The 24,139-nt window shown below is 37.4% G+C and overlaps 1 protein-coding gene across 6 annotated transcripts in view; it reads right to left on the minus strand.

The window, feature by feature from the left end:
* Positions 1–308: 308 nt before the first annotated feature.
* Positions 309–24,139, minus strand: part of LOC309615139 (uncharacterized protein) — a 67,369-nt gene continuing 43,538 nt past the window's right edge. For 4 of the 6 annotated variants that reach the window (XR_014236536.1, XR_014236537.1, XR_014236538.1 and 1 more), the window contains one exon: positions 309–2,716. Coding sequence is in view for 2 of the 6 variants with exons in the window: in XM_082364501.1 (XP_082220627.1) it covers positions 2,544–2,716 (173 nt within the window). In the remaining 4 variants the exon portion in view is untranslated. Of the gene's footprint in view, positions 2,717–17,612; positions 20,973–24,139 lie in introns of those variants that run through there. The other 2 variants (XM_082364502.1, XR_014236539.1) reach the window with 2 other exon arrangements.

The following is a 24,139-nucleotide window of genomic DNA, read 5'->3' on the forward strand; positions in this document are numbered from 1 at the left end:
ATCACTTGTATTGAAGGGGTTCAGAACCTGCCACCATAAAATAGGCCACTTTAGCATATGAAGTATTTTGAGGTAAAGGTAATCAGAACAAGCAGATGCAGGAAAAGCTCTTTATCTCCCCCTTAACTGCCTAAAATAAAGTATAAATTTCCCCTTTTGTAAAGGAAATTTGCATTTATAAAATAATTTTCCATTAGTAAAGGCATCTGTATGAGGAGAAAACTACTCTCAGAGACAGTTTTATTTTTTGCCCAAGAGACTCTTTACTGCATAACAAGGCGGCCTTTATTTACCAGATATTTCCTCTCCTCCCCTAATTCACTCCCCCACCTAAGTGTCAAACCCCTATTTTCCATAACTCAGGATAGTATACAAGTCTCAGCTGGACACCTCCTTGAGTCTCATATTTTTATAAAACTCTCCTGTGTATGTATGTAACTAAAATTAATCTTTTTCTCCTGTTAATCTGTCTTGTGTCAATTAATTTTTAGACCAGCTACAGAACCTAGAAGGATAGAAAGAAATTTTTTTCCCTCCCTTATGCCATCCTTATTTGTGTATGTTCTTGCTTTTTCTTTTTTTCTCAGTACAATTCAAGCTCCATGAAGACAGATGCAGGGTCTACTTGACTCCTTATCTTATCCTCAGGGCTAGCAGAGTAGTTATCACATGATATGAGATAAACAAATAAACACTGAATAAATAAATGAATGTATTCCTACCCCTCTCATTACAATTTTAGGAAAATGAGGAAAACAAAATAAAACAAGTTTATACTAAGAGATACATTCAAAACAAAAATTTCCAGCATATATCCTGTGGGCGACAAATATTCAACCTCAGTATTACCTCTTTTACATTTATAACCAAACAAAATACCTCATTCAATAAGAAAATCTTGGAAGGCAGTAAGGAAACCAACATTTATTTCTCTCTCACATATTACAGGATCTATGTCATTTCTTGCAGTTCCTCCAATAACTCTGGGATAGATATAATTAGAAAAACAAACCGCAGCACTTTATTGTCTTTCCTTATCTGCAGATGTGAGACATGTAAATAACAACGTGAAATAGCCTGTGCAGGTTTCATACCTCAGGGAAAACTGGGATTGGTACAGATTAGAACGGTCAGAAGTGGCTTCATAGGAGATGTGGGGCTTACATTGAGTCTTAAAGAATGCGGGACATTCAGAAGGTAGAGAAGAAAAAGATGGTAAGTCCATGTAGATAGCAGAGCTTGAACAAAGTGTAAATAGTACAGGAGTCAGTACAAAGCATTGGAAAAAAATAGTGGAGAAATCAAAATGGCTGGTGGATCATGACAGGGAAAATTTAGAAAGATGGGTTCTGTCTGCATGCTGGAATTCCTTAAATTCTGGGCTGAGGAGACTGGATTTTATACCCCACACAAGAACAAACCATGAAAAGATTGGTTATGATGAAAATTGCATTTAAGGAAATTTAAGTTGTTTGTGAATAGGTGAACTGTCATAAAGAGAAGCTGGAAAAAGTTATGAGATAAATAAGTACTGGGGTTGTAATGTACAACATGGTGACTATAGTTGCTATATGGTATATTTGAAAGTTGCTGAGAAAGTAAATCCTAAAAATTCTTATCACAAGGAAAAAAAATTTTTTCTTTTTTTTTGTAACTGTATGAGAGATGGATGTTAACTAAACTTATCGTGGTAATCATTTTGCAGTATATGTATGTTGAGTCCTTACAAGGTACACCTGACACTTAGACAGAGCTGTATGTCAATTGTATCTCAGTAAAACTGAAAAAAATATTGTCTTCCAATACAGAAAAAAAGAGAAGCTGGAAAAGGACAGGCTTCTCAAAGAGCTAATGTTCTTATCTAGGTGCTTGGCAGCGGAAGTAAAAGAAAAGTGTTTAATTGTATCAGTCAGGGTGTTACTGAGTCCAAGCTCACTCTGCTTGCCATGAGGCAGGCCAATAAACTGGGAGACGGGTGCTGAGGCAAAGAATATTGACTTTATTCGGAAAGCCAGCAGACCGAGGAGATGGCAGACTAGTGTCCCCCAAAACCATCTTATCGAGGTCTGGATGCCAGTTTCTTTTATAGAACAGAGAGGGGGAGGAGGTGAGGAAGTAAAGTAAAAAGGCCATTACTCTTGCAAAATATCTCCTGGCTTGGCCAGCATCAGGGGGAAGGGATGTGTTAATTTCTTCTTTTCTGCAGCTATTCACAGGTGGGCAGGGTCAGATTGTCTCCCTGTGAGCTGAACAAAGGCACTTTAGTTTAACATTCAGGCAGAGGGGCAGGGTTCCCTGAGGCAGGCAATTATGTATGATTATAATAACAAAAGCAATGAAAAGCAAAGGTTAAAATAAATGAAACGGATCCAACATGGAGTCGGATTTTGCTCTTCCCTGTTACAAGGGTCCATTCAGAAAAACAGAAACCACTCCAATCATTTTAAACAGAAGGTATTTAATGCAGAGAATTGGCTACACAGATGATATAAGAACTGAGAAGTAAAACAGGGGACAATGAGGCAAACCAGGAATTAACAAAATCAGGAAGCTGTTACCGCCACCAAGGTTGGGGCAACAATGGGAAAAAGGGTCTTACTGGAGTCTAGGTCTGGGGCTCTCTCAGAAGCTGAAGACGAAGACAGCCTGCCAGGACATAGATGTTGTTTATTCAGAACCTGGAGCCATGCAGCAGCTCTATCTGCTGCTGGAGATCCTACCCATGGAGAAAGAACACAAAAAATATCATGGTCTCTCCTTCCTTCAATCTCCCACTAGTGGTTCCTTTGGTTGAACCTGGACAGAAGGCAACTGGCCAAGATATTTTGAAAAATATAGTCTCCTACACGTCAAAGCAGAAAAGGAGGTTAGGGAATGTTTCTGAGAGTTTACAGGCAAATAGACCAGCATATCAGTTAAAGAAAAGAGAAGCTGGGACTTTAGGACAAGTAAGCCATAAAGGGTAAAAAGTGTCCAGGTATATACTTCAATCATGCCATGAAAAGAAAAGAAAGAAATTAGGAGAAAAGGTTTACAAAGAACAGCATCATTTTGCAGATTACGGAGTTGAAAACCAGAAAAGTGAAGTTATCTGGCTAACGTTATGCAGCTTTTTCTTGAATGAATCCTAGGTTGAAACTGATGTTTTCTTCCAGGTAGTGTAGTACTTTTTCCATTATACTCTATTGTTCAAATTTTGTACATGTTCCTCACAATGTAAGATTTTTTTTTAATGTAGAAGCAAATACAGTAGGTGATTTTCAACTGAAAAGAGAATTTATCAGGCTTCATCATTCAAAAAAATTTTTTTAATTTTATGCAGCAAGTCTTAATAGCAGTTCTCCTTTATCCACATTTTCGAATGCATAATTCTGTCACATGTGGAGAAAAAGATGGCTTCTATGAACACCAAGGTTCAAACTGTGTGCTAAATGCTTGCAAAAATATTACCATATGAAATCCAAGTGACATGCATCGTGAGGGATGCCTTTCCAACTTGGCTTCAGAAATTTTTACAAAAAAGTGTATCTCCTGCTGTGTCTTTATGCAATTATACACAGCATGATTAGATGGAAAAAAAAGATTCCTTAAATACCATGTACAGCTAGAATAAAGTTCTAATCAAGTCACTGATTTTAAATTGTTTCAAAATATATCCTGGGTACTAAAACGATCATCCTTAACTTTTCTTATTTTAGTAGAAATTAAGTTCTGTTTTTTTGACGAATACATTTCTGCTCAAGATAAAATATTAAGAGGCTTAAAATTCTAATCAGAAAATACAAATTTAAGTGAGATACTACCTTTTGTCTGTCAGGTTGGTATTATACATATATATGTGTGTATTATGCATATATATGTGTGTATTATACATATATATGTGTGTATATATATACATGTGTATAATACACATACATATGTGTATTATACATATATATAATTTGTGTATTATACATATATGTGTGTATAATTTGTGTATTATACATATATATATGTGTGTATACATATATGTGTGTGTGTGTGTGTGTGTGTGTATATATATATATATATATACACAATCTCCCTATCAGAGGGCCTGGGAAATAGTAGACCTTCAAAGAACGCCAGTTACTTTCTTGCCTTTACAATGCTTTCCTTATGTAGCACTCACCCCACTCTATTCTATGTCTAACATGATTTGGCTCCAAGAATACAATCAGGGATAGAGATATACCTCAGGAAGGGAAATAAATCAGGCAGAAAACGAATAAGCTTCTAGAACTCTTTGCAGTGTCTCTGCATATATCCTGTCAAGCCAAAGCTTTAAGCTGATGCCAGCTTCCAAATGATAGCAGGATGACAGGGCTTCACCCAGTGCATGATCTTAAAGGCTACCTTACTGATGTACATAGACTAAGGATAACCTCTTTTTCAGAAAGTGTTCTCTTACTGCCTTTTAAAAGCATGAATCAGACCCTGGAAAGGCTCAGGTTCATTACTTTAAAATAACCATGTAAAGGAACTTATAGCCACATATCCAGGCCTAATGGATTCTGCCCCCTGAAAGAGGCATAATTTTGGACTCTCCTTCTAAGTGCCTGTTGGGTTTCCATGGGAACAAATGTCTGGGGGTCAACTCTACTCATCTTGGGGTTGGGGAGCTATATGAATGGGTAAGAGAAAAAAATCTGTCCCCTTTGGGAGCTGATTGGGTCTAAGTATGAGCATATATTTGGCCATTACAGAGGAATGAAAGGGCTTGATGTGATATGGGGTTTTAAGGCCAGAGCCGTGAACACCTCACAGAAGTGTGACATAATTTTTAGCCCCTCCAAATGGCCCCCTGGCAAGCTGTTGCCTGACCACCTTTAGTCTGCTTTCCCTTTTGTTCAAAGAAAGGGTAGATGCTATCTTTTCGGGCTATTCAAAACGAAGAGAGAGAGGATTCTCAGACCCCACCATCCTTCAATCTGATTTAATGGAAATGAAAGTCAAACTGAATGGAACAGTATCTGACATGTAGTAGCATTACAACAAATATCTATCCAAGTAAATATTTACAATGTATTATTAAATGAAAAATAAAGCTTTTGAGCATTGTATAGTATATAATATTTTAAAATATACACTTATCAACTAAAGTATAAGTTCCAGTTCTTTTGCTTACTGAGTAACTTTGATCACATCACTTAATTTCTCAGTGACTAAATGTCCATCCTTAAAATGGGGATAATATATAGTAACCACATAGGGCATTTTCATGAGAATGAAATGTGAAAATTCACATAAAGCATTCAGCATAATCTTTAATATTTAGTAAATGTCCAATATGTCTGAGCTTAAAAATATGCATATAACTGCTATATATTATTATCACATAAACATGGACAAAGAATACTTTAAGGGTGTAGATCAGGTTTAAAAAGAGAATTATCTGGCGGGTAGATGAAGAAAGGAAAGAGGAAAAGGTAACCAAAAAGACAAAAACAACGCCAGAAAAACAACAAATAGAATATGACAACATTTATGAATTATAAAATTATGTCTATACATTTTGACATATTTTCAATAAAAATAAATGTCTTATTTATACATGTATCTTCTTTACATAAGCATATTTTAAAATATTTTCTGCAATGAATATATATATGTTGGCTATAATAAGAAAAAAATTAAATTGAAAGTACATCTTATGTTTCACCTTCTGGAAATAGAAAGAGCCCTCAAGTGTCCATTTTTGTATTCAGTGATTCTGAAATTTTATTCTCTTGAAACCTAATCTAGCCATTGATGCCACCTTGTTGTCACAGGTAATTTCCCTAGATTTAAGGGCACTAAAATGTCCCCATAATTTGGTCCTTTTTTCTGCTTTAAACATTCAAGAGCTGAAATTCAAAAAGAACCTCAAATGCATGCATGTGTTCAACCATAATGAAAGTAGTACAATATTACTGAAGATGGTGGCCAAGAAAATTAACAAATAAAGAAGAGCTTTGTATTTAAGCAGTGTAAACTCAGAGTCAATGGCAGATAATAGCCCCCAAAGCTAATTTATGTAATTATATAAGAGAAACTAGTCTGTTACAAATACCCATCTTTTGAAATCAAAAGTACTCAAACACAACTTCCCAAAACACAGTGAAATCTTGCTTTAATACTGCATTATGCAGTTAAATGGACAAGTAAAGGGAGGAGAAAATTAGGAAACATACAATATTGAACTCTTTATGTTATTTCCTAAAGCAGAGAAGTCTTAGGTTCATGAAGGCATATCTAAAGATGAAAAATGCAAGCAAGCAATCTGATTACAGAAACTCTTTGGAAGAAAGAAAGCTGAGGTTATATACTAAACTAAATGAAGATCAAGGTAGAATAGAATAAAATCAGGCTTTTGAACAAAATGATTCTTTAAATAACAGCTATATTCTAGGTACTGTACTAAAGTCATTACAAATGTTATCTCACTTGATTCTCACAAACAACGCTTTCCATTTCATTATAGAGACATCCAGAGACAAAAAGGTTAAATGACATACAAATTAGTTCATCTCCTTGAACTTTCTCTTTGCTCCCATGGTATGCAGGTTGGAGAAGAGGAGTCAAATTTCAGATTTCACTTGAGAAAATCTATGCTTGAGTATAAAGACAGAATTATAAAGTGGTATTTAGAAGTATCCAACCATCCCTTAAGACTGGATGACTTTTGAATGATTTTTTTTTAAAGAAAAAGGTTTAGATATTAATGCTAGCATGATAAAGCTTGAACCCTAACTGATATTTGGGCATATCAGTTGTATCAGTCAAAGGATAGACAATATATGCAGAAAAAGCATTTGACAAAATTCAATGCCCATTCATAATCTAAAAAAATTAAAATAAACTCTCAGCTAACTAAGAATAAAGGGAAACTTCCTTCAACTAATAAAAAGTGTCTACCAAAAAACCTACATAAAAATCTTAGCAACTCGGGCTTCCCTGGTGGCGCAGTGGTTGAGAGTCTGTCTGCCTGCTAATGCAGGGGACACGGGTTCGAGCCCTGGTCTGGGACGATCCCACATGCCACGGAGCAACTAGGCCCGTGAGCCACAACTACTGAGCCTGTGCGTCTGGAGCCTATGCTCCCCAACAAGAGAGGCCGCTATAATGAAGAGGCCCACGCACCGCGATGAAGAGTGGCCCCCGCTTGCTGCAACTAGAGAAAGCCCTCGCACAGAAACGAAGATCCAACACAGCCAAAAATAAATATAAAAATAAATAAATAAATAAATAAGATTACTATTTAAAAAAAAAAATCTTAGCAACTCTGAATTCAGCAAAGATTAAATAAATTTAATAATAGGACCAAAAAGCATGGAATATAAAAGAAAAAATATTCACAACAAGGACCTACTGTATAGCCCATGAAACTATATTAAATACCTTGTAATAACCTAAAGTGAAAAAGAATCAGAAAAAGAATATATATATTCATTGTGTATATATGTATTCTGTGTGTAAGTTGAATCACTGTAAATCAACTATACTTCCACAAAAATAAATAAATAAATAAAAAATAAACACTTCCTAAATAAAGTCTTCCCCCATGTTCAAAAATAAAATTGACAAATTTGACTTCATTGAAATTTAAACTTTTGCTCTTCAAAAGACACTTTTAAGACTTAAAAAGGCAGTCACAGACTGGAATAAAATACTTACAATGCATATATCTTACAAAGTACTTTCATCCAGAATACATAAAGAATTCTTACAATACAATAATCAGAAGACAAATAACCTGACTTTAAAAAATATATGTATATGCAAAAGCTTATACTTCACAAAATAAGGTGGCAAATAAGCCCATGAAAATATGCTTATCATTCATCATCAGGCAAACTATTAATAAAATCACAGTGAGATACCATAACATACCTATTAAATGGCTAAAACCAAAAAGATTGACAATACCAACTATTGACAAGTATGTGGAACAATCAGAGCTCTCCTACATCATTAGTGAAAATACACACTGGAAAACAGTGGGAATTTCGTTTAAAATTATGCATAATCTTACCAAATACACGGAAATTCCATTCCTAGGTGTTTATTCAAGAGATATGGGGGCTTCCCTGGTGGCGCAGTGGTTGAGAATCTGCCTGCCAATGCAGGGGACATGGGTTCGAGCTCTGGTCTGGGAAGATCCCACATGCCGCGGAACAGCTGGGCCCGTGAGCCACAATTACTGAGCCTGCGCGTCTGGAGCCTGTGCTCCGCAACAAGAGAGGCCACGATAGTGAGAGGCCCGCGCACTGCAATGAAGAGTGGCCCCCGCTTGCCACAACCCGAGAAAGCCCTTGCACAGAAACGAAGACCCAACACAGCCATAAATAAATAAATTAATTAATTAATTTAAAAAAAAAGATATGGAAACATTAGTTTACACTTATACTCAAAAGCAGATTTATTCACAATAGCTCCAAATTGTAAAGAATTCAAATTTCCATCAAAATCTGAATAACTAAACAAATTGTGGTGTGTATATAGAAACAATGAAATACAATTCAGCAATAAAAAGGAATGAATTACTGATAAAAGCAATAACGTGAATAAATCTCAAGAACACTTTTGCTAAGTAAAAGCATCCAGATACAAAAGACTACATACTGTATGATTTAATTCATGTAAAACTCCAGAAAAGCCAAAACTATAATAAAAGAAAGCAGATTTATAGTTACCAAGAACCAGGCGTCAGGAAGAGAAAACTGACTTTAAAGAAACATTAAGGAACTTTATAGGATGATGAAAATAGCATGGTTACTGTAGAGGTTACACAACTGTATACAATTATCAAAACTCAACAAATTTTGTACTTAAATTAGTGGATTTTTATTACGTGTGAATTACACTTCAATAATGTTTATTTTTAAAAATAGAGTGCAGGAAAAAATCGCCTATGGCCCTAGTGATTTAGTCGTCAGTGGAAATTTTTTGTTGCCGAAATTTAATTATCAATAAATACAATTGCCTGAACTATAATAATGTAGCATTTTGCTGATTAGTAAATTACATGTAATCTGACACATGCTATGGTAATGAAACAGAAGTTTCAAAATACAGATTAGTCTAAAGAGACAAGATAACAATACCAAGTATCACTGAGGATAGAGAGCAGCTAGAACTCTTGTACACTGCTGTGGGAGCGTAAATTGGTACAACTGTTTTGGAAAATTCTTTTACGTTATTAACCTTGTTTTGTACTATTAACCCTATGACCCAGCAGTTTTATGTGTACGTATGTATCTGATAAAAATAAGGTCTTATGTCCATCAAATAAAATACACAGTAATTTCATAGATGCTTTATTCATAATACCTCCAAACGGGAAATTCATGAAATGTCCAAAAACAAAAATTATTATGGAGAAATAAATTGTGATTTATTCACCAAGGAATTCTATTGAGAAATTTACAATGAACTACTGTTACTCACAACAATACAGATAAATCTCATAGGCAACATGGAACAAAAAAAGCCAGACCCCAAATTCCATTCAAATTGTGTTAGAATAGGCAAAACAAATCTAAGTTGGTAGAAGTCAGAATGGTGCTTCTTCAGTGGGTAGTATTATCTGGGAGGGAGCATGAGGGAGACTTCTGGGGCACTGAAAACATTCTGTCTTGATCTGGGTGGTGGTAACACATACACATGTAAAAATCCATCGAATTGCACACTTAAAATCATTGCACCTTACTGTGTGTAAGTTATACCATAATTTAAAGTTTTTCAAAGTTTAAATCATGCTTTTAAAAATTATGAAAAACATAAAATAATGATGTATCACAGCCTTAGAATACTAAATACTATTCTTGTTCTGTGGGTAAGAGACTGGGAGAACATTCTCAGTCTAAAAGACTGAGAGTCTTTTAGAACATGCTCCATATAAAAATCCTTCTGGAAAGTATTAGGGAATTCTCAGGATCAGATAAGATGAACCTTCAAGCCATATGAGAAAAATGTGAGCTCTCAGTTTATTTAAAATGTCAACACTTTCCTTACTCCTCCAGTGGTTATTTCTTTTTAGTTTCCTGTAACAGTTGAGGACAGACCTGGCTTGACTGGTAGTCATCAGGTTATACCTTAAGCCCCCGCTGCTTCTGAGTAGTAGTGTGCACCTGGACGAGTCAGGTACCCTCCCTATGATTTCAGATTCCCAAAATACTATTACTAGCAATAATGAGAACAGCTTCTGTCTGTTGAATATTTGTTATGAGCTGGACACTGTGCCTTCCACTTTGCACACAGTATCTCCAACCTTGTGTGCAGGGTCTTATTATTGAGAAGCAACATAAGACTGTGTTCTCTGGAGTCAGATTCTGAGTTAAAACCCTGGCTCTGCTTCTTCCCAGCTCTGCAAATGTGGGCCTCAGTCTCTTCATCTATAAAATGAGAATTAAAAAAAAATTCCTCCCAAGATTGTTGCTAGGATTAAGCAGATTTATATATATAAAGCACTGAAAATATGCCTGGCACATACGAAGGGCTATAAACATATTTGGTAAATAAAAATGACAAAAATAATTTTAAAGATGCGAAAACACAAGCTCACAGTGGCAATAGCATAGATGGAGGAGAGTGCCACACTCCACGTGCAGACAATGAGGGGATGCATTGTATGCTGGATTTTTTTAATAAGAAAAATAAGACATTTTATTATCATAATGCCCTGGCAATTCAAAACAATATCGAAGATAAAATACTCTCCAACTGTTCTTGGACCACACCCCCCTTGGACATCCCTGCATTGAGGTTAAATAACTTGCCCAAAGTCACAGAACTGCAGATGAGGAACTGAGATTCAAACCCATATCCCTCAAATTTCAAAGTCTACACTGACTAAACCTCCTCTAAGGGCCATTCTTGTTCTTAGAATGTATCTCTTAGAATCCCTATCTGCTGTATATAGTATTGAGGTCTTCTCTTGAAACATTTTTTATTCAAGAAATAAATAGCAGTACCTACCATGTATTGAGTTCTGTTCTAGCCACTGGGCATACAGCAGTGAACCAGACAATGTCCTTTCTCTGTAAGAGCTTATATTCTAGTAGGGTGAGACAGAAAAATGAATCCGAAGTGTATCGTTTTCAGATGGCAATAAATCCAGCTGACCCATGTGCAAGGTTGGAGTTAGGGGCGCTGACTCTCTGTGCAGTTGAGAACCTGAGTGTAACTTCACAGTCAGCCTTCTGTATCCAGTTCTGAATCCTCAGATTCAACCAACTGCAGATCCTGCAGTACTGGAGTATGGATTTATTGACAAAACCCACGTATAAGTGGACCCAAGCAGTTCAAACCCTGTTGTTCAAGGGTCAAATGTAACTGAGGAAATAAACGAGGCTGATAGACCAGAGCTGTGCTGCCCAATAGCGTAACCATTAGCCACATGTGGCAATTGAGTACTTAAAATGTAGCTAGTCCAATAGTTGAAATGTGATGTAGGTGTAAAACACATACGGATTTCAAAGATTTAGTACTAAAAAGAGAGTGTAAAATATCTCATTTGGCTTATATTTCCCTTTAAATCCTTGAAGGCATTTATATTAGCTGTTTTAAGATCCGCATCTGCTAATTCCATTACCTTTATCACTTTTGTTTTGTTTATAATAATGGATGCTTCTCCTGGTAGTAGGTTGTACTTTTTCTACTTCTTCACATGTCTAGTATTTTGTTTCTATTAGACCTTGGACCCTGTGCATTTTATAATGTTGAGTGCTGGATTTTCTTTTAATATACATTCCTTTAAAAGGCATTGGACTTCATTCAGGCAGGCACTTAAATTACTGTACTTGTTATTCAGTTTGAAATTTGCAAAGTTTTCTTACAAGCTTTTTAGTGCAGGTTTCAAGTGTCCTTAACTCTAGAGCTAGTTTATTCTCCTTCATAAGGCAGGACCCTCCAGTGTCCTGAGAGCGTCAACACGAACTCTTTACTGGGGTTGACCAAAACTCAGACATCTTCCCAGTCCCGTGTGTGTTCTAGGAACCCTTCAGTTTACAATTCCTTGGTTGTTTTTTTGCCCAGCCTCATGGAGGCTCACCTTTCACATCTGTAGGTTACTATTCAACACTGTATTCAAGGGGGCCTTTATGCAGATTTTGGAGGGTTTTTTTCCAGGCAGCTCCCTCCTTTCTGGTACTCTGACCCTTAAATTCCAGACACATCACTCTTCCAAAATTCCAGCCTCCGTCTCCTCCTATGCTCTGCTTGAGTTTCCCCTCCCTTCACTGCAATCTGGGAAGTGCCTCTGGACAGACAGCCCAGCTGAACATAAAGTTCACGTTATTTATTTCTCTTCTCTCATGAATCACAGCTCTGCACTGCCTGTTGTCTACTGTCCAGAAACAGTTACCTCATATGTTTCATGCAGTTTTCTCATTGTTTACTGTGAATGGGTATGTCCCATCACAGTTACTCCATCACAGTCAGAAGCAGAAATAAGCCTGTATGAAATTTGGCCATTTATAAAAATTAAAATATTTTATTTTTAGAAAGTAAATGCATTCCAAGGGCATCTCATCATAAGAAGCATCTAATCTAGTCCACCAATTTTCAAACTTGGTTGCACTTTGGAATAACCTGGAATATCACTCCAAGGGTTTCTGATTTAGATGGTCTGGGATGTCATTTGGGCATTAAAAAATTTTAAAGACCCCTTGTTGATTCTACTAATATGCAGTCAAGCTTGAGAACCACTGATGTGATATACTGAAGTATTTAGTGACTGACATTACACTACAAAGGAGTGGACGCAGTGTGTTTTTGTGTGTGGATGTTTGTGTGCACACACAGCTGAGTGTGTACATATACATGTGGAGTATACCTTCCACCTAGCTGTCTAGATCAGTGGTTCTCAAACAGTGTTGCTGGGAAAACACTGCTCAAGATAAATGCCTAGCAAAGGATATTCTTCCAGCTCAGGATGTGCCTAGCTAGCCCTAAGAGTACAGAATGATAATGATGTTCAAGTGGGTGAGGGCCATCAGGAGCGGCTGTTTGCAAATGGGTGAGAGCCTATATTTCATGGATTAACCATTTGATCATATGCTCATCAACATGAGTTAGAGTGGCTACACAGTTGTATCCTACCAGAGAAAGCATATGTTTGGCTCGTCAGGGCTCAGAGTAGAACTCATATTCCTCTCCTCCACTTCCCAGTTGCTGCAGTTTTTTGGACTGTTACCAAACAGTACAAACACAGGTTCGTGTGCCCAACACACAGTGAGGCCAAACAATACTGAAACATCAGAATTCGGAGAAGAAAAGGTTTACTGCAGGGCCATGCAAGGAGATGGGCTCACGCCCTCAAAATCCCCAAACTCCCCGAAGGGTTTCAGCAAAAAGCATTTTCAAAGGCAAGGTGAGGGAAGGGCATCCCAGGATATGTGATCAGCTCATGCACGATTCTCTGATTGGGTAATGGTGAGGTAACAGGGTGGTGTCACAAGGGTTAACATTATCAATCCTTAGCTGACAGTAGGTCTGGGGCTGCGTGCTCATGATCATGAAGTAGTTAATTTCTTCCCTTTGCTAGTGGTTCTTAGTGTCTGTAAAACAACTCAGGAAGTGTGCACCAATTATCTGGGTACTTCAGAGAGGAACTACAGCAGAGGATATGGGGGAGGGATCTGTCTGGGAAGGCCCCATAGGGTCCTGCTCGGATACAAGACCAAATCAATACTTAGGGAATTATTAATGGTTAAATCTATCTCTACTGAGACAGGGACTGGATTGAAAAATTTCACAGCCTAAACTGGATTTTCTTCTCGGGATATACTCAAAAAGAATGAAAATATGAAGAAAATATACATTTATTGAGAGCCAGGTATTTTATATGTGTGAACTCAATAATAGCACCAACCATCTTATGGGATAGGACAGCTTCATTTTAAAGAAGAAACCAAGGAAAGCTTTAGAACCTTCTCTCTTGTGATTTGATTTGGTGAGCACAGAGGGGGGGAAAGAAAACAATAAAACTGATTAAAGTATATCTGCTCTCAACGAAACAGACGAGCATGTCTAAGGCCAACCCACTCCTCTTGGAATCCTAGATGCTTCTGTGTGGAACTGCTAGGGCTCCACTGAGCACAGCATGAAAACTCTTTACAGGTAAGAACGATTCCAGGTCTAATGTCCTATGATCCTACAGTTATAGCATCTTGCCCTGGTTAGGCAGTCAATTAACATATATAGAACAAAATTTTTTCTTTTTCATTTCATAGTGGGATCCCACCCAGCTAGAGATACTGGTCCCCTAGATTCCCCCATAAATACTCATACAGCCTGGCATGATGCAAAGGACAGAAACATTGGACAGACCTAGCTTCAAATCCCAGAACCAACTATTTCTAGATGTGTGAGTGTGGGCATGTTACATAAGAATCTCTAAAATTCACTTATCCCATTTATAACAGAAGAATAAAAACACAGTGCCTGGGTCAGTCAAGGTAACAGCAGGATAATGATGACACCATAAAATTGGTAATTGATGAGAATTTAATACAAGGACTGTTCACAAAGGTGTGGGCAGAGTTTAGAGGAAATCTGCAGCATGGAGCTATTACAACACTAGGCCTGAAGGGAGAGGGGAGATACTGGGACCATGCTGTGTAAGGAAGATTGAGGGATGCACCCAACCCGCAGTGACCCAGAGAAGTGACCCAGATTTTATTTGCTCACCAAATAAAATCACAGGAGAGAAGGTTCTAAAGCTTTCCTTGGTGTCTTCTTTAAAATGAGGCTGTCCTATCCCATAAGATGGTTGGTACTATACCCTGACCACACTCTCTTCTTGCCTTCCAGTTACCTATCAATGTCTCCCATTGACCAAACCCAACAGGAAGTTAAAGGACAAAGGAGAAGGCAAGGGAAGGGTAAAGAGCAAATCTTTTTTGGGGGGAAGGGTTCATATACATGTCATAGCACCTACATAATGTGCTCTGAGGAGTAATGGAATAGCCAGGCTGTAGAAGATACATAATATGTGTTAGCCCATTTCCTTTTCCCTTCTGGCACTTCCCTTCCTCTCAGGCTTTGTCTCCTGTCATTTATCTCCTCTTCTGTATCTCCCCACCTCCTAGTCCCATCCTTCCCAGAGACCTAGCTCCAGCCCTGACTACCCAGCCTTTGCTTCCTCCATCTGTTCTTGCCACACTTGACTTTCGTGAAGAACTGTTACTACAGTTCTTCACATTTACTTACCTGGAGGTCAGTCTGTGTCTGGCTAAGCACCCCTTCCCCTGCTACCTTGAAAACACCCATGATTGAAGTAAATGGGAAAACAGAGTAAATAGCATCCTTATTAAAACTTGCATTTTATTCTGTGGACGCAAGACCTTGGCTATAGTTTTAACTGTTTAGTCGTCTGATTTTTAGTCCAGAAAGAGTAGCACCAGCAAAACAGAAGAAGAAACCAAGAAAGAAAAAGAGAAAGAAAGGATTCACAGACATGGCAGGAATGATGATTGGGATCCAGACTAAGTGGAAATAGAGAGAGAGAAGAAACAGACCAAAGTCCCAAGGACATTTATTAGCAAAATAATAATGTCCCAATCCTTGAAAAAAGGTAAAATTATGTTCAGTGTTGCCTGATTAAGAATGTAGAAAATAATACATTGTCCTAGCATATGATTTCTCACCATAAAAAGTGATGAAAATCAAAATTTTATTGAACCTTGCAGAAGCAGTACCTCAACTACCTGGAAAATTCACTCATGTGGTATGCCTCATTCTGGTGAGGGGAGATAATTAAGGAGTTAATATACTGTCTTACATGGGTCACTATTATTTCTTATATTTGGTCCTGTCCCCTCTGTTCTTTGAATGTAGATTTCCAAAGAGTTACATTTATTGGGTCCCTTGTGAGGCTACTATGGAGGTGGATACGTGGCAGGTGTTGATAGCAGAAGAAAAACCAGGTATGGAATCAGGCAAACTTGAGCTCAAATCCCAGGACTAAATAATATCAAAGTCAGAATATGACTGTCTGCAGGTTGGTCCAAACTGAAGGGCAGGATGAGGAAGAAAAGAGGATAAAAACTCTTTTAAAATGTCCCTTTACAACATGCCTAAGTCACCCCCTCCACACACTGATTCATTTGAAAAACCATTATTGGAAGTCCCTAGCATTTAGAAAGGTTTCTGGCACATATAGTCACTTAACAAGCATTGGGGCACTGGAGGTTCAAAGACAAGTATGGTGGGTCACTGCTATCAATTTGGAAAGCAGTGAGAAAGTCTTTGTTTGGATTACTTCCATCCTTTTTCTCACCCAGAGTCCTGACTATCTCCCCATCTCTTCTTGTATGCAAGGCTAAGTGTGGAGCCAAGTGTTCCACAACCCCTAGTCTTTAGAAGGCTTAGTTATTTATCAGCATAATCTAAGGGTTTATATCTTCTTGTTGTTGGCCTGGTTTATCCTGTTAATATGTGATGAGCGCTTTTTATCAGTCACTTCTAAGGTGTATGATCATATGCAAAATTCATGAGATAATATTATGTCCCAGGATAATATTATTCCTATTTTACTGATCAGAAAACTAAGGCTCAGACACACAACTAGAAATAATTTTTCAAGTCACACAACTAGAAATAATGGAACAAAGATTCCAACCAAAATATCTGCCTTTCGTATATTCTAATGTTCATATCATGGGCACAACAGAAAAAACCAAGCTCCAGAACTGGGATCCAGGCATGGTCCTTAGTGTTTAGACCAGACTCCAAGATCTCCTCAACTTATTCAAGTCCAGATGCCAAACAAGATGACTAAGACAATTGTGACCAAAGAAGAGCTTACGAAAGTATTTGCATCCGATCAAATCCCCAGGGTGGGAGTCTGATGTAATGGAAAGAACACTCACTGTCTGTGGAGTTCAGACACGTGATTCTTAGACCTGACTGTTTCAGTTAATGTTATTCTTGGTACAACTATTACTTATTGTATTTGCTAGGAAGCTCACATGAGATAATGATGAACGAATCACAATAACCACATAATTAATTCCTTTATCTAAAAAAAGAAGAAAAGGTAAGAAGGTGCTCTTTAGCCTTTAAAAAAAAAAGATTTGGTGGAAGAGGAATTTTGGACTATTAGTTACAATGAGAGTTTTCATCTATCTTTGGTTTTCATTTATCCTGGCTTTTTTTTCCTATCACTCATTAAAAAGAATTGTTAAGGTCTAGTTCAAGGTCCTGCACAAACTTGTATGTTCAGTACGATCACAACTATGTTAAAAAATAAATGATTCATTTTTTTAAAAACTGGAAGGAAATGCACTGAAATGCTAACACTGATTATCACTGAGAATATAGATAATTTTTTTCTTTTTGTAAGAGCACTTTTTCATAGTGAGCACATATTATTTTCTGAGTGAAAAAATAATACCTGCTCATTTTAAGTCTTTTCAGTACTCACCCAAATGTGTACCTTGAAGCAAACAGCAATGATGTAATTAAACAAGAAAAGAGTGTCTCAAAAAGTTCTTATCCATAAATATATGATCATATATGATCTACTTAGAGATAAATCAAAAATGAAGGGGAAAAATTATTCTGCAAAGTATAGCCATAATTTTATAACAGTGACTATATTTCTGCAAGATTTGTAGACAATTTACTTTGCTACAAATTAGTGACGACTAGTTGGAAATTCAGTGTCAATTCATCATTATATCATGAGACATAAAGGAGTTTCATAATCACTTGTCATTTTTTCTGTTTGACAATGGTTTATTACTTTTCCTCTGACTCTTGTGTTCTTTCTGATTGAGTATATTTTCTCAGCAACTGTTTTGAACAAAGCACCGTCATCTGTTGTAATAAAAATAATTAAGGCTAATCCACTGGCACTTTTATCTTTGCTTCAGCCTCCCAAGGGAATGTGAGGCATGTGTGATTCCTCTTTTAGAAGGTTTGCTTTACTTGTTATTGCTACCATCCACTCCTATCATTTCCTAATAATGACAATTGTATAAAAAGATTTTTAAAAATACTTCCCATAATTTTGTCATGTAATACCCATAGGATTATTACTGGTTATGTTTTATGATATAGAGATGTTATAGATGCCTATATTTTTCTTTCATTCTACCAAGATGTAAAATGCTGATGAGTTAAAACCCTAGAGGGTGAGGCTTGACCAATGAAAGACAGGAAACAAGAAGGAACCTTGCCTAAAGGCATTCCACAAACATGAAGTGATCACCTAATATATTCCAGGCACTGTATCTGCTTAATAATATTACATGAAACTTTGACATAGACTATACTGTCTTGTTTCTTTTTATGGTAAAAGGAAGCGGTTTTTTCTTCTTTATCCTAGAAGCTACTTAAAAACTGGAATTAGTGGGAATAAAATAAAAGAGCTTGCATGCACAATGTCTTTCAAAAACAGCCATTTCTCTTAATGATAGCAAGTCTTGGAAATCTTGCTGAAAGCTGCATGACTTGTTTAAAGTAAATGAGATTTCATCTTCCCATAATGATCATATCAGGGGAAGAGGAAATCCGAGAGATAAAGTGGATTACAAGGGCCAAAGACATCTTTAAAAACTATGAACGAGCACAGAGATGCAAATTTCCAATTTCTGGTCTTCAATGACAGCATTCAAAAATAAATTCAAACTATTATTACCATAATTTCATAATATAAAGAACATTTTAACCCCAGTAAGAAGGAAATTATCTCAGAATTCTAAAATTCTGCTATAAACTTAACATTATGAAAAACTCATTAAATATTTTATTTTTCTCAAAAGCTGATGGAACTCAGGGTTCCTTCTGTCCTCCTTTAGTAGTTCATGCTTTAGTTTATTCTTCACTCATTTATTCAAAAAACCTATGTTGAGTGCCCACTATGTTCTAGGATTGCTAGCAAAAGATGCAGATCTCTAAATACTTCAAAGTATGATTTTCAAAAAGTTAAAAACATGATTCATATCATCAATTTATTTAACTAATTTAATATGGAATGATCAATTTATCTGACTAATTTAAAAGGGAATCAGCAGAATCGTAAAATAGTATCAAAGAGCATTTGAGGAACTGAGAATTTATAGGGATTAAAGAAAGAATATTGGAGTAAAATTGCTAGGTTAGGTAGAAAACGAATAAACTGTCCTCTGTAGTTAAATTTTCTACGAGACAGAAATTTGCATCTCTATTAAACAAAAATCTACCAGTTAAAAGGTAACATGACAGGGGGCTTCCCTTCCCTGGTGGCGCAGTGGTTGAGAATCTGCCTGCCAATGCAGGGGACACGGGTTCGAGCCCTGGTCTGGGAAGATCCCACATGCCGCGGAGCAACTAGGCCCGTGAGCCACAACTACTGAGCCTGCACGTCTGGAGCCTGTGCTCCGCAACAAGAGAGGCCGCGATAGTGAGAGGCCCGCGCACCGTGATGAAGAGTGGCCCCCACTTGCCGCAACTAGAGAAAGCCCTCGCACAGAAACGAAGACCCAACACAGCCAAAAATAAATAAATAAATAAATAAATAAAAAAGAACAGCAGCACAATGAGAGCTACCATCTGATTAATCTTAAAAAAAAAAAAAAAAAGGTAACATGACAGAATTAGGGCCCTGATCCATTAAAAAATACAATATCAAATACAGGCATTTTCTCCTTGATTATTAAGTAGTCGTTGGGTAGGTCTATTAGTCAATGTTCCAGAATGACGCTGAAAGGACACGCAGTCCTCTTTGCCTTATTTCTAAGTATCAGATAATTTTGAGAACAAGAAGCAGATTCTATGGGCTGGTCTATTACAACTATACTTCCCCAGCTGCTAGAAAGGAAAAAGTAAAAGGATTAAGGAGAATTAAGTCCTCAGAATAAATAAATATATACAGAACTTACATGTGGCACTTTATTTAATTCTCACCCAACTGAGCAAAGTGGTTATCACCAAGCAAATTTTAAAAATGGAAAAATCGAGGCTGAAAGCATTGCGATCACACAAGAGGAGCCACTATTCTCAAATCCATACATGTCTGTTCGAACCTTCAAGCACTTTCCAGTAGGCCATGTGGCCACTCATGAAATTCACAGGTTTGCTGAGCCATTCACTCACTGGTTAATTCGAAGGCATTTATTGATCACCTCCTACACACTCAGTATCTCAGGCCTGGCCCTGAAGCAGGGAGCTAGCTAAACAGGTTCTATCTTCATTTTATCTCTGCCTCATCAGCTTACATTCTAAGGGGCCCCAGGCCTTCATTTTAGCCAGTTGTCACACAAGCATTTCCCTCTGACATACAAAAACACAGCAAAAACTAATTTGAAGTTGTTTCCTTTTCTTTTTGGAGGCATGCCCCTCTTTCTCCCATCTCAGCCCACAGACACCTGCCCGTTTCTTCCGGCAGCCTCTCCCCTTTCCTGCTACCTCTCATCTTTCCCTTCCAAAGCCATTTCATTCCCTGAGTTCAGAGCTGCCGAGCTTTCCTTGCAAGTCAGACAGACACCTCACACGTTCTATTCAAAGGTTTCAGATGCCTAAACGACCAGCAGCTGCTCTTGGGAAACCCGAGCCCAGAGCCCTTTCAAGCAGTGGCTCCAGGAACTCCCCTCCCCTCTGGGCCTGGGATGGACAGAATGTCAGCCCAGGCTAGAGCTCACTTTCACATAGGACACACGTCTGAGAAGCCAGTCTTTGTTACGAAATGTGACAGCTATGTGAACAGTGGGAGCCTAATTCAGGCCACTCTCTTGGTGGTCATTCACAATGGATTAGGTCACTGGTAAAACAGAACCCAAAGGTCCCCAGTGTAGAAGGGTTCCCTTTGGCTTTAGCAAGAATGCAAAACGGCAAGAGCGTGTGCCTTTACAGCTCATGGAGACTATTATTTACTTCCTTGGAAACTGGGGTAAAATTCATTTCCTGCCTTTGAGCTACAGTGATATGACGGTGCAATGCTTAAACAGCAGGCCACAGAATCCTAATCTTTCAGACCTGTAAGGACTCTACCAAAAAAAAAAAGAAAAAAGAAAATGGTAACTATTGAGGTGATGGATAGGTTAATTAGCTTGATTGTATTGATTATTTCATAATGTGTACATATATCAAAGCATCAAGTTGTATACCTTAAATATTTACAATTGTCATCAGTTACACTTTAATAAAACTGGAAAAAAATTCATATGTCCCATTCCTCTGCTTTCAGAAAAGACTCCACGAGATCCATAACATTCAAATAAGAGAAATCCAGTCAGAGCCCAAGGGAAGAGGGGTGGAGCTTCCCACCTTTCCCCTCAATCAACCAGTCCAACGTTTAAGGATACTCAGCTCCCAAATACATTTTTCCTGGGGCATAAGTGAAATCCCTCACACCGGAGCCTAATCATTTCTCCTTCCTCTTGTTCTGTAATTGTAGAGGTGCCATAAGACTGGTCAGTATCCACTGAAGTATAACCCATTGCAAATACTTAAGCACAATCTTCTGTAAATATTCTCACCCCAAATGTCTGAAACTACGTGACTGGTACAGGTGAACCGTGAAGTTGAACCGTGAAGTTGAACTAGAACCCAGTGAACGTGTCTCTGTAAACTCCCTGGGTGTCTAAACAGGAAGCTCTAACTAACCCGTGGGAAAAGGCATTTTTACTTCCTCCAGAAGGACTGACAGCCAGGCTCACTCTTATCATTCCCAAACCAAAGGCCAGGAGATAAATGGAGGCCCATATACCATATAACAATATATTTTAAAGGTATAAATCAAGCTGACAAACTGTTGGTTAAAATATGTTCTATCCACCTTCCTTGAAAAGTATACCTTCATAATGACAAAACTGAAAAATATTTTAAATGATTGTCAGTATAATATCAAAGATGACTGAATTTAATTCGTTACAGTGTTCTGTTGGTAAGCTGCCAATGTCAGAATGAGTTCTAAAAACATGCCATTCATAAATTATATTTTTTCATAAAAATATGTCTTGCCTTTATTTCAGCACATGACTAACTACATTGTTAAAGATTTTTCACGTAATCTGGGATCTACTGACAGCAAAGCCGAATTAGACAAACTTTCTTGAGTCATCATAGTTCTTAGTTTTTTAAATTAAATTCAGTGTAGAGAAATTTCCCGCTTCTGAGACAATAGCAATTAGCACTGTCAATGAATTCTTTAAGCAAAACAGATTCAGAAATTAACCATAATTTTACATGTCATTTAAAAATTTTTGACGTGGTCACATATAATAAATTATTATCACAAAAATGTCATAAAATAATTTTATCATATAAGGCACAAATGCACTGTAAATTTAGCATCTCTTTATGAAATATGCAAATTTATAAGACCTGCGTTTCATTTCTCTCTTCTAGTGAATCTCATATGTTATCTACATTTAATTTTGTCGCTCTAAGAATAATTTAGTCATTATTCTCAGCATGTGTCTGAGAGTAGTTATGATGTCAGACTTGATATGTGTTTCATCAACATGTTCCTCCATTGACTAGATCCAGAAAACATATGTAATCTCTGATTTGTTCCCAGTGTCATTGCTATGAACATCAAGACCATTCTCCCAGTAACAAATTCAGATGATGTACCTTACATGGCACACAAAATACTTCTGTATTTCAGCCAACATTCTACTTTGCACACTTTATTACCTTACCCACCATTTGGTGCCATTATCTTAGGCCTTTCCTGATTGATCTTTTAATTACTTAAATAAGCTGAATATTTTTTTTGAGAATTTGTTAACTTATATTAAATATTTTTATAAAGTACAACTTTTGCAATCCTAGCTTCGGTACCAATCTAATTGCCAATGTGAAAGATCAGTATCATGCTCCACATTCATTACATCTAGACCAATGCCGTCCAATAGAATTTTCTGCAATGATGAAAATGTTCTATATCTGAACTGTCCAGTATGGTAGCCATGCTCCACGTGTGGCTAACGAGCACTTGAAATGTGGTGAGTAGGACAGAGGACCTGGATTTTTTTTTTTTAAATAACCTCTCTTTTTTTACAAAACTATTTATTTATTTATTTATTTATTTGGCTACACCAGGTCTTAGTTGCAGCACACAGGATCTTTTAGTTGCGGCATGCGGTATCTAGTTCCCTGACCAGGGGTCGAATCCTGGCCCCCTGCATTGGAGGCGCACAGTCTTAACCAGTGGGCCACGAGGGAAGTCCCAGGACCTGGATTTTTAATTTCGTTTAATTTCAGTTTATTTAAATCTAAATAGCCACCATATTGGACAGCATAGATCTTGACCTACATATAAACAAATCTAAAAGTAATATGAATTTTTCACACTGCAAAATATTTCTCATTTGGCACGTTGTGCCAGTTACTGTATGCCTTCTTGTCCCTACCTGGAAACCCTATCTCCTTATGTAAAATTGGCTTCATGCTACCTGAGAGGAAGAATTTGTTAATTAATTTTTCTTTCTCTTGATTAAGAGTTCTGCCACTTAAATTATTTCCACGCCCTGATATAGTGTCTGTCTCCACTATCTTGTCCCATCCAGGAGAGGGAGTGGAAAAATGTTTTGTTGATGCCTGAGCTGTGTGTGTTATGTGAGACTTTCTAAAACAGTCTTAGGTCAAAGGCTCCTCTTGCCCAAATCTAGGATGAGGCATGTGGGTGAAAAGGAAAATCTTGAGTTGAAAAAGGAGGTGGGGAGAAGAGAAAAGAAAGTAGGGCACATAGATTGGTTTATCCTCACCCTCCTTCTTGCTTTCTCTATTCAGGATGCCCAAATGTGGAGAAAAATGGTAGTTGGCAGCTTCTGACCACAACTTTCTTTCCATGAAAATGTTCACTATTCTGAGGGAGGAGATCAGAACTTTGTACAACCAACATGCAATAAGTAATAATTGATTAAATGACTCAGGAAAGCCCACATCCATATATACCACCCCCACCAACACTAGGAGGGGCTTTGCAATCAGCCACTCTTTGGGATCCAATAATTTGACACATTTAGCTGTAGTCCTGAGAACCTCTTGACAGACTACATCACCTCCCTGGGATTCAGTTTTATCTCTAAATCAAGAAGTTTGCATATTGGAAAACAGCACCCATCTTCTTGATCTTCGCTAACGTGCTATTCTGTTTACTGTCTGGACTTCTAATGGAATTGTTGAATCTGTCAAATGAGAGGAC

Source organism: Balaenoptera borealis, assembly GCF_965194805.1.
Source record: "Balaenoptera borealis genome assembly, chromosome: 17".
In the NCBI taxonomy this organism is placed as follows: Eukaryota; Metazoa; Chordata; class Mammalia; order Artiodactyla; family Balaenopteridae; genus Balaenoptera; species Balaenoptera borealis.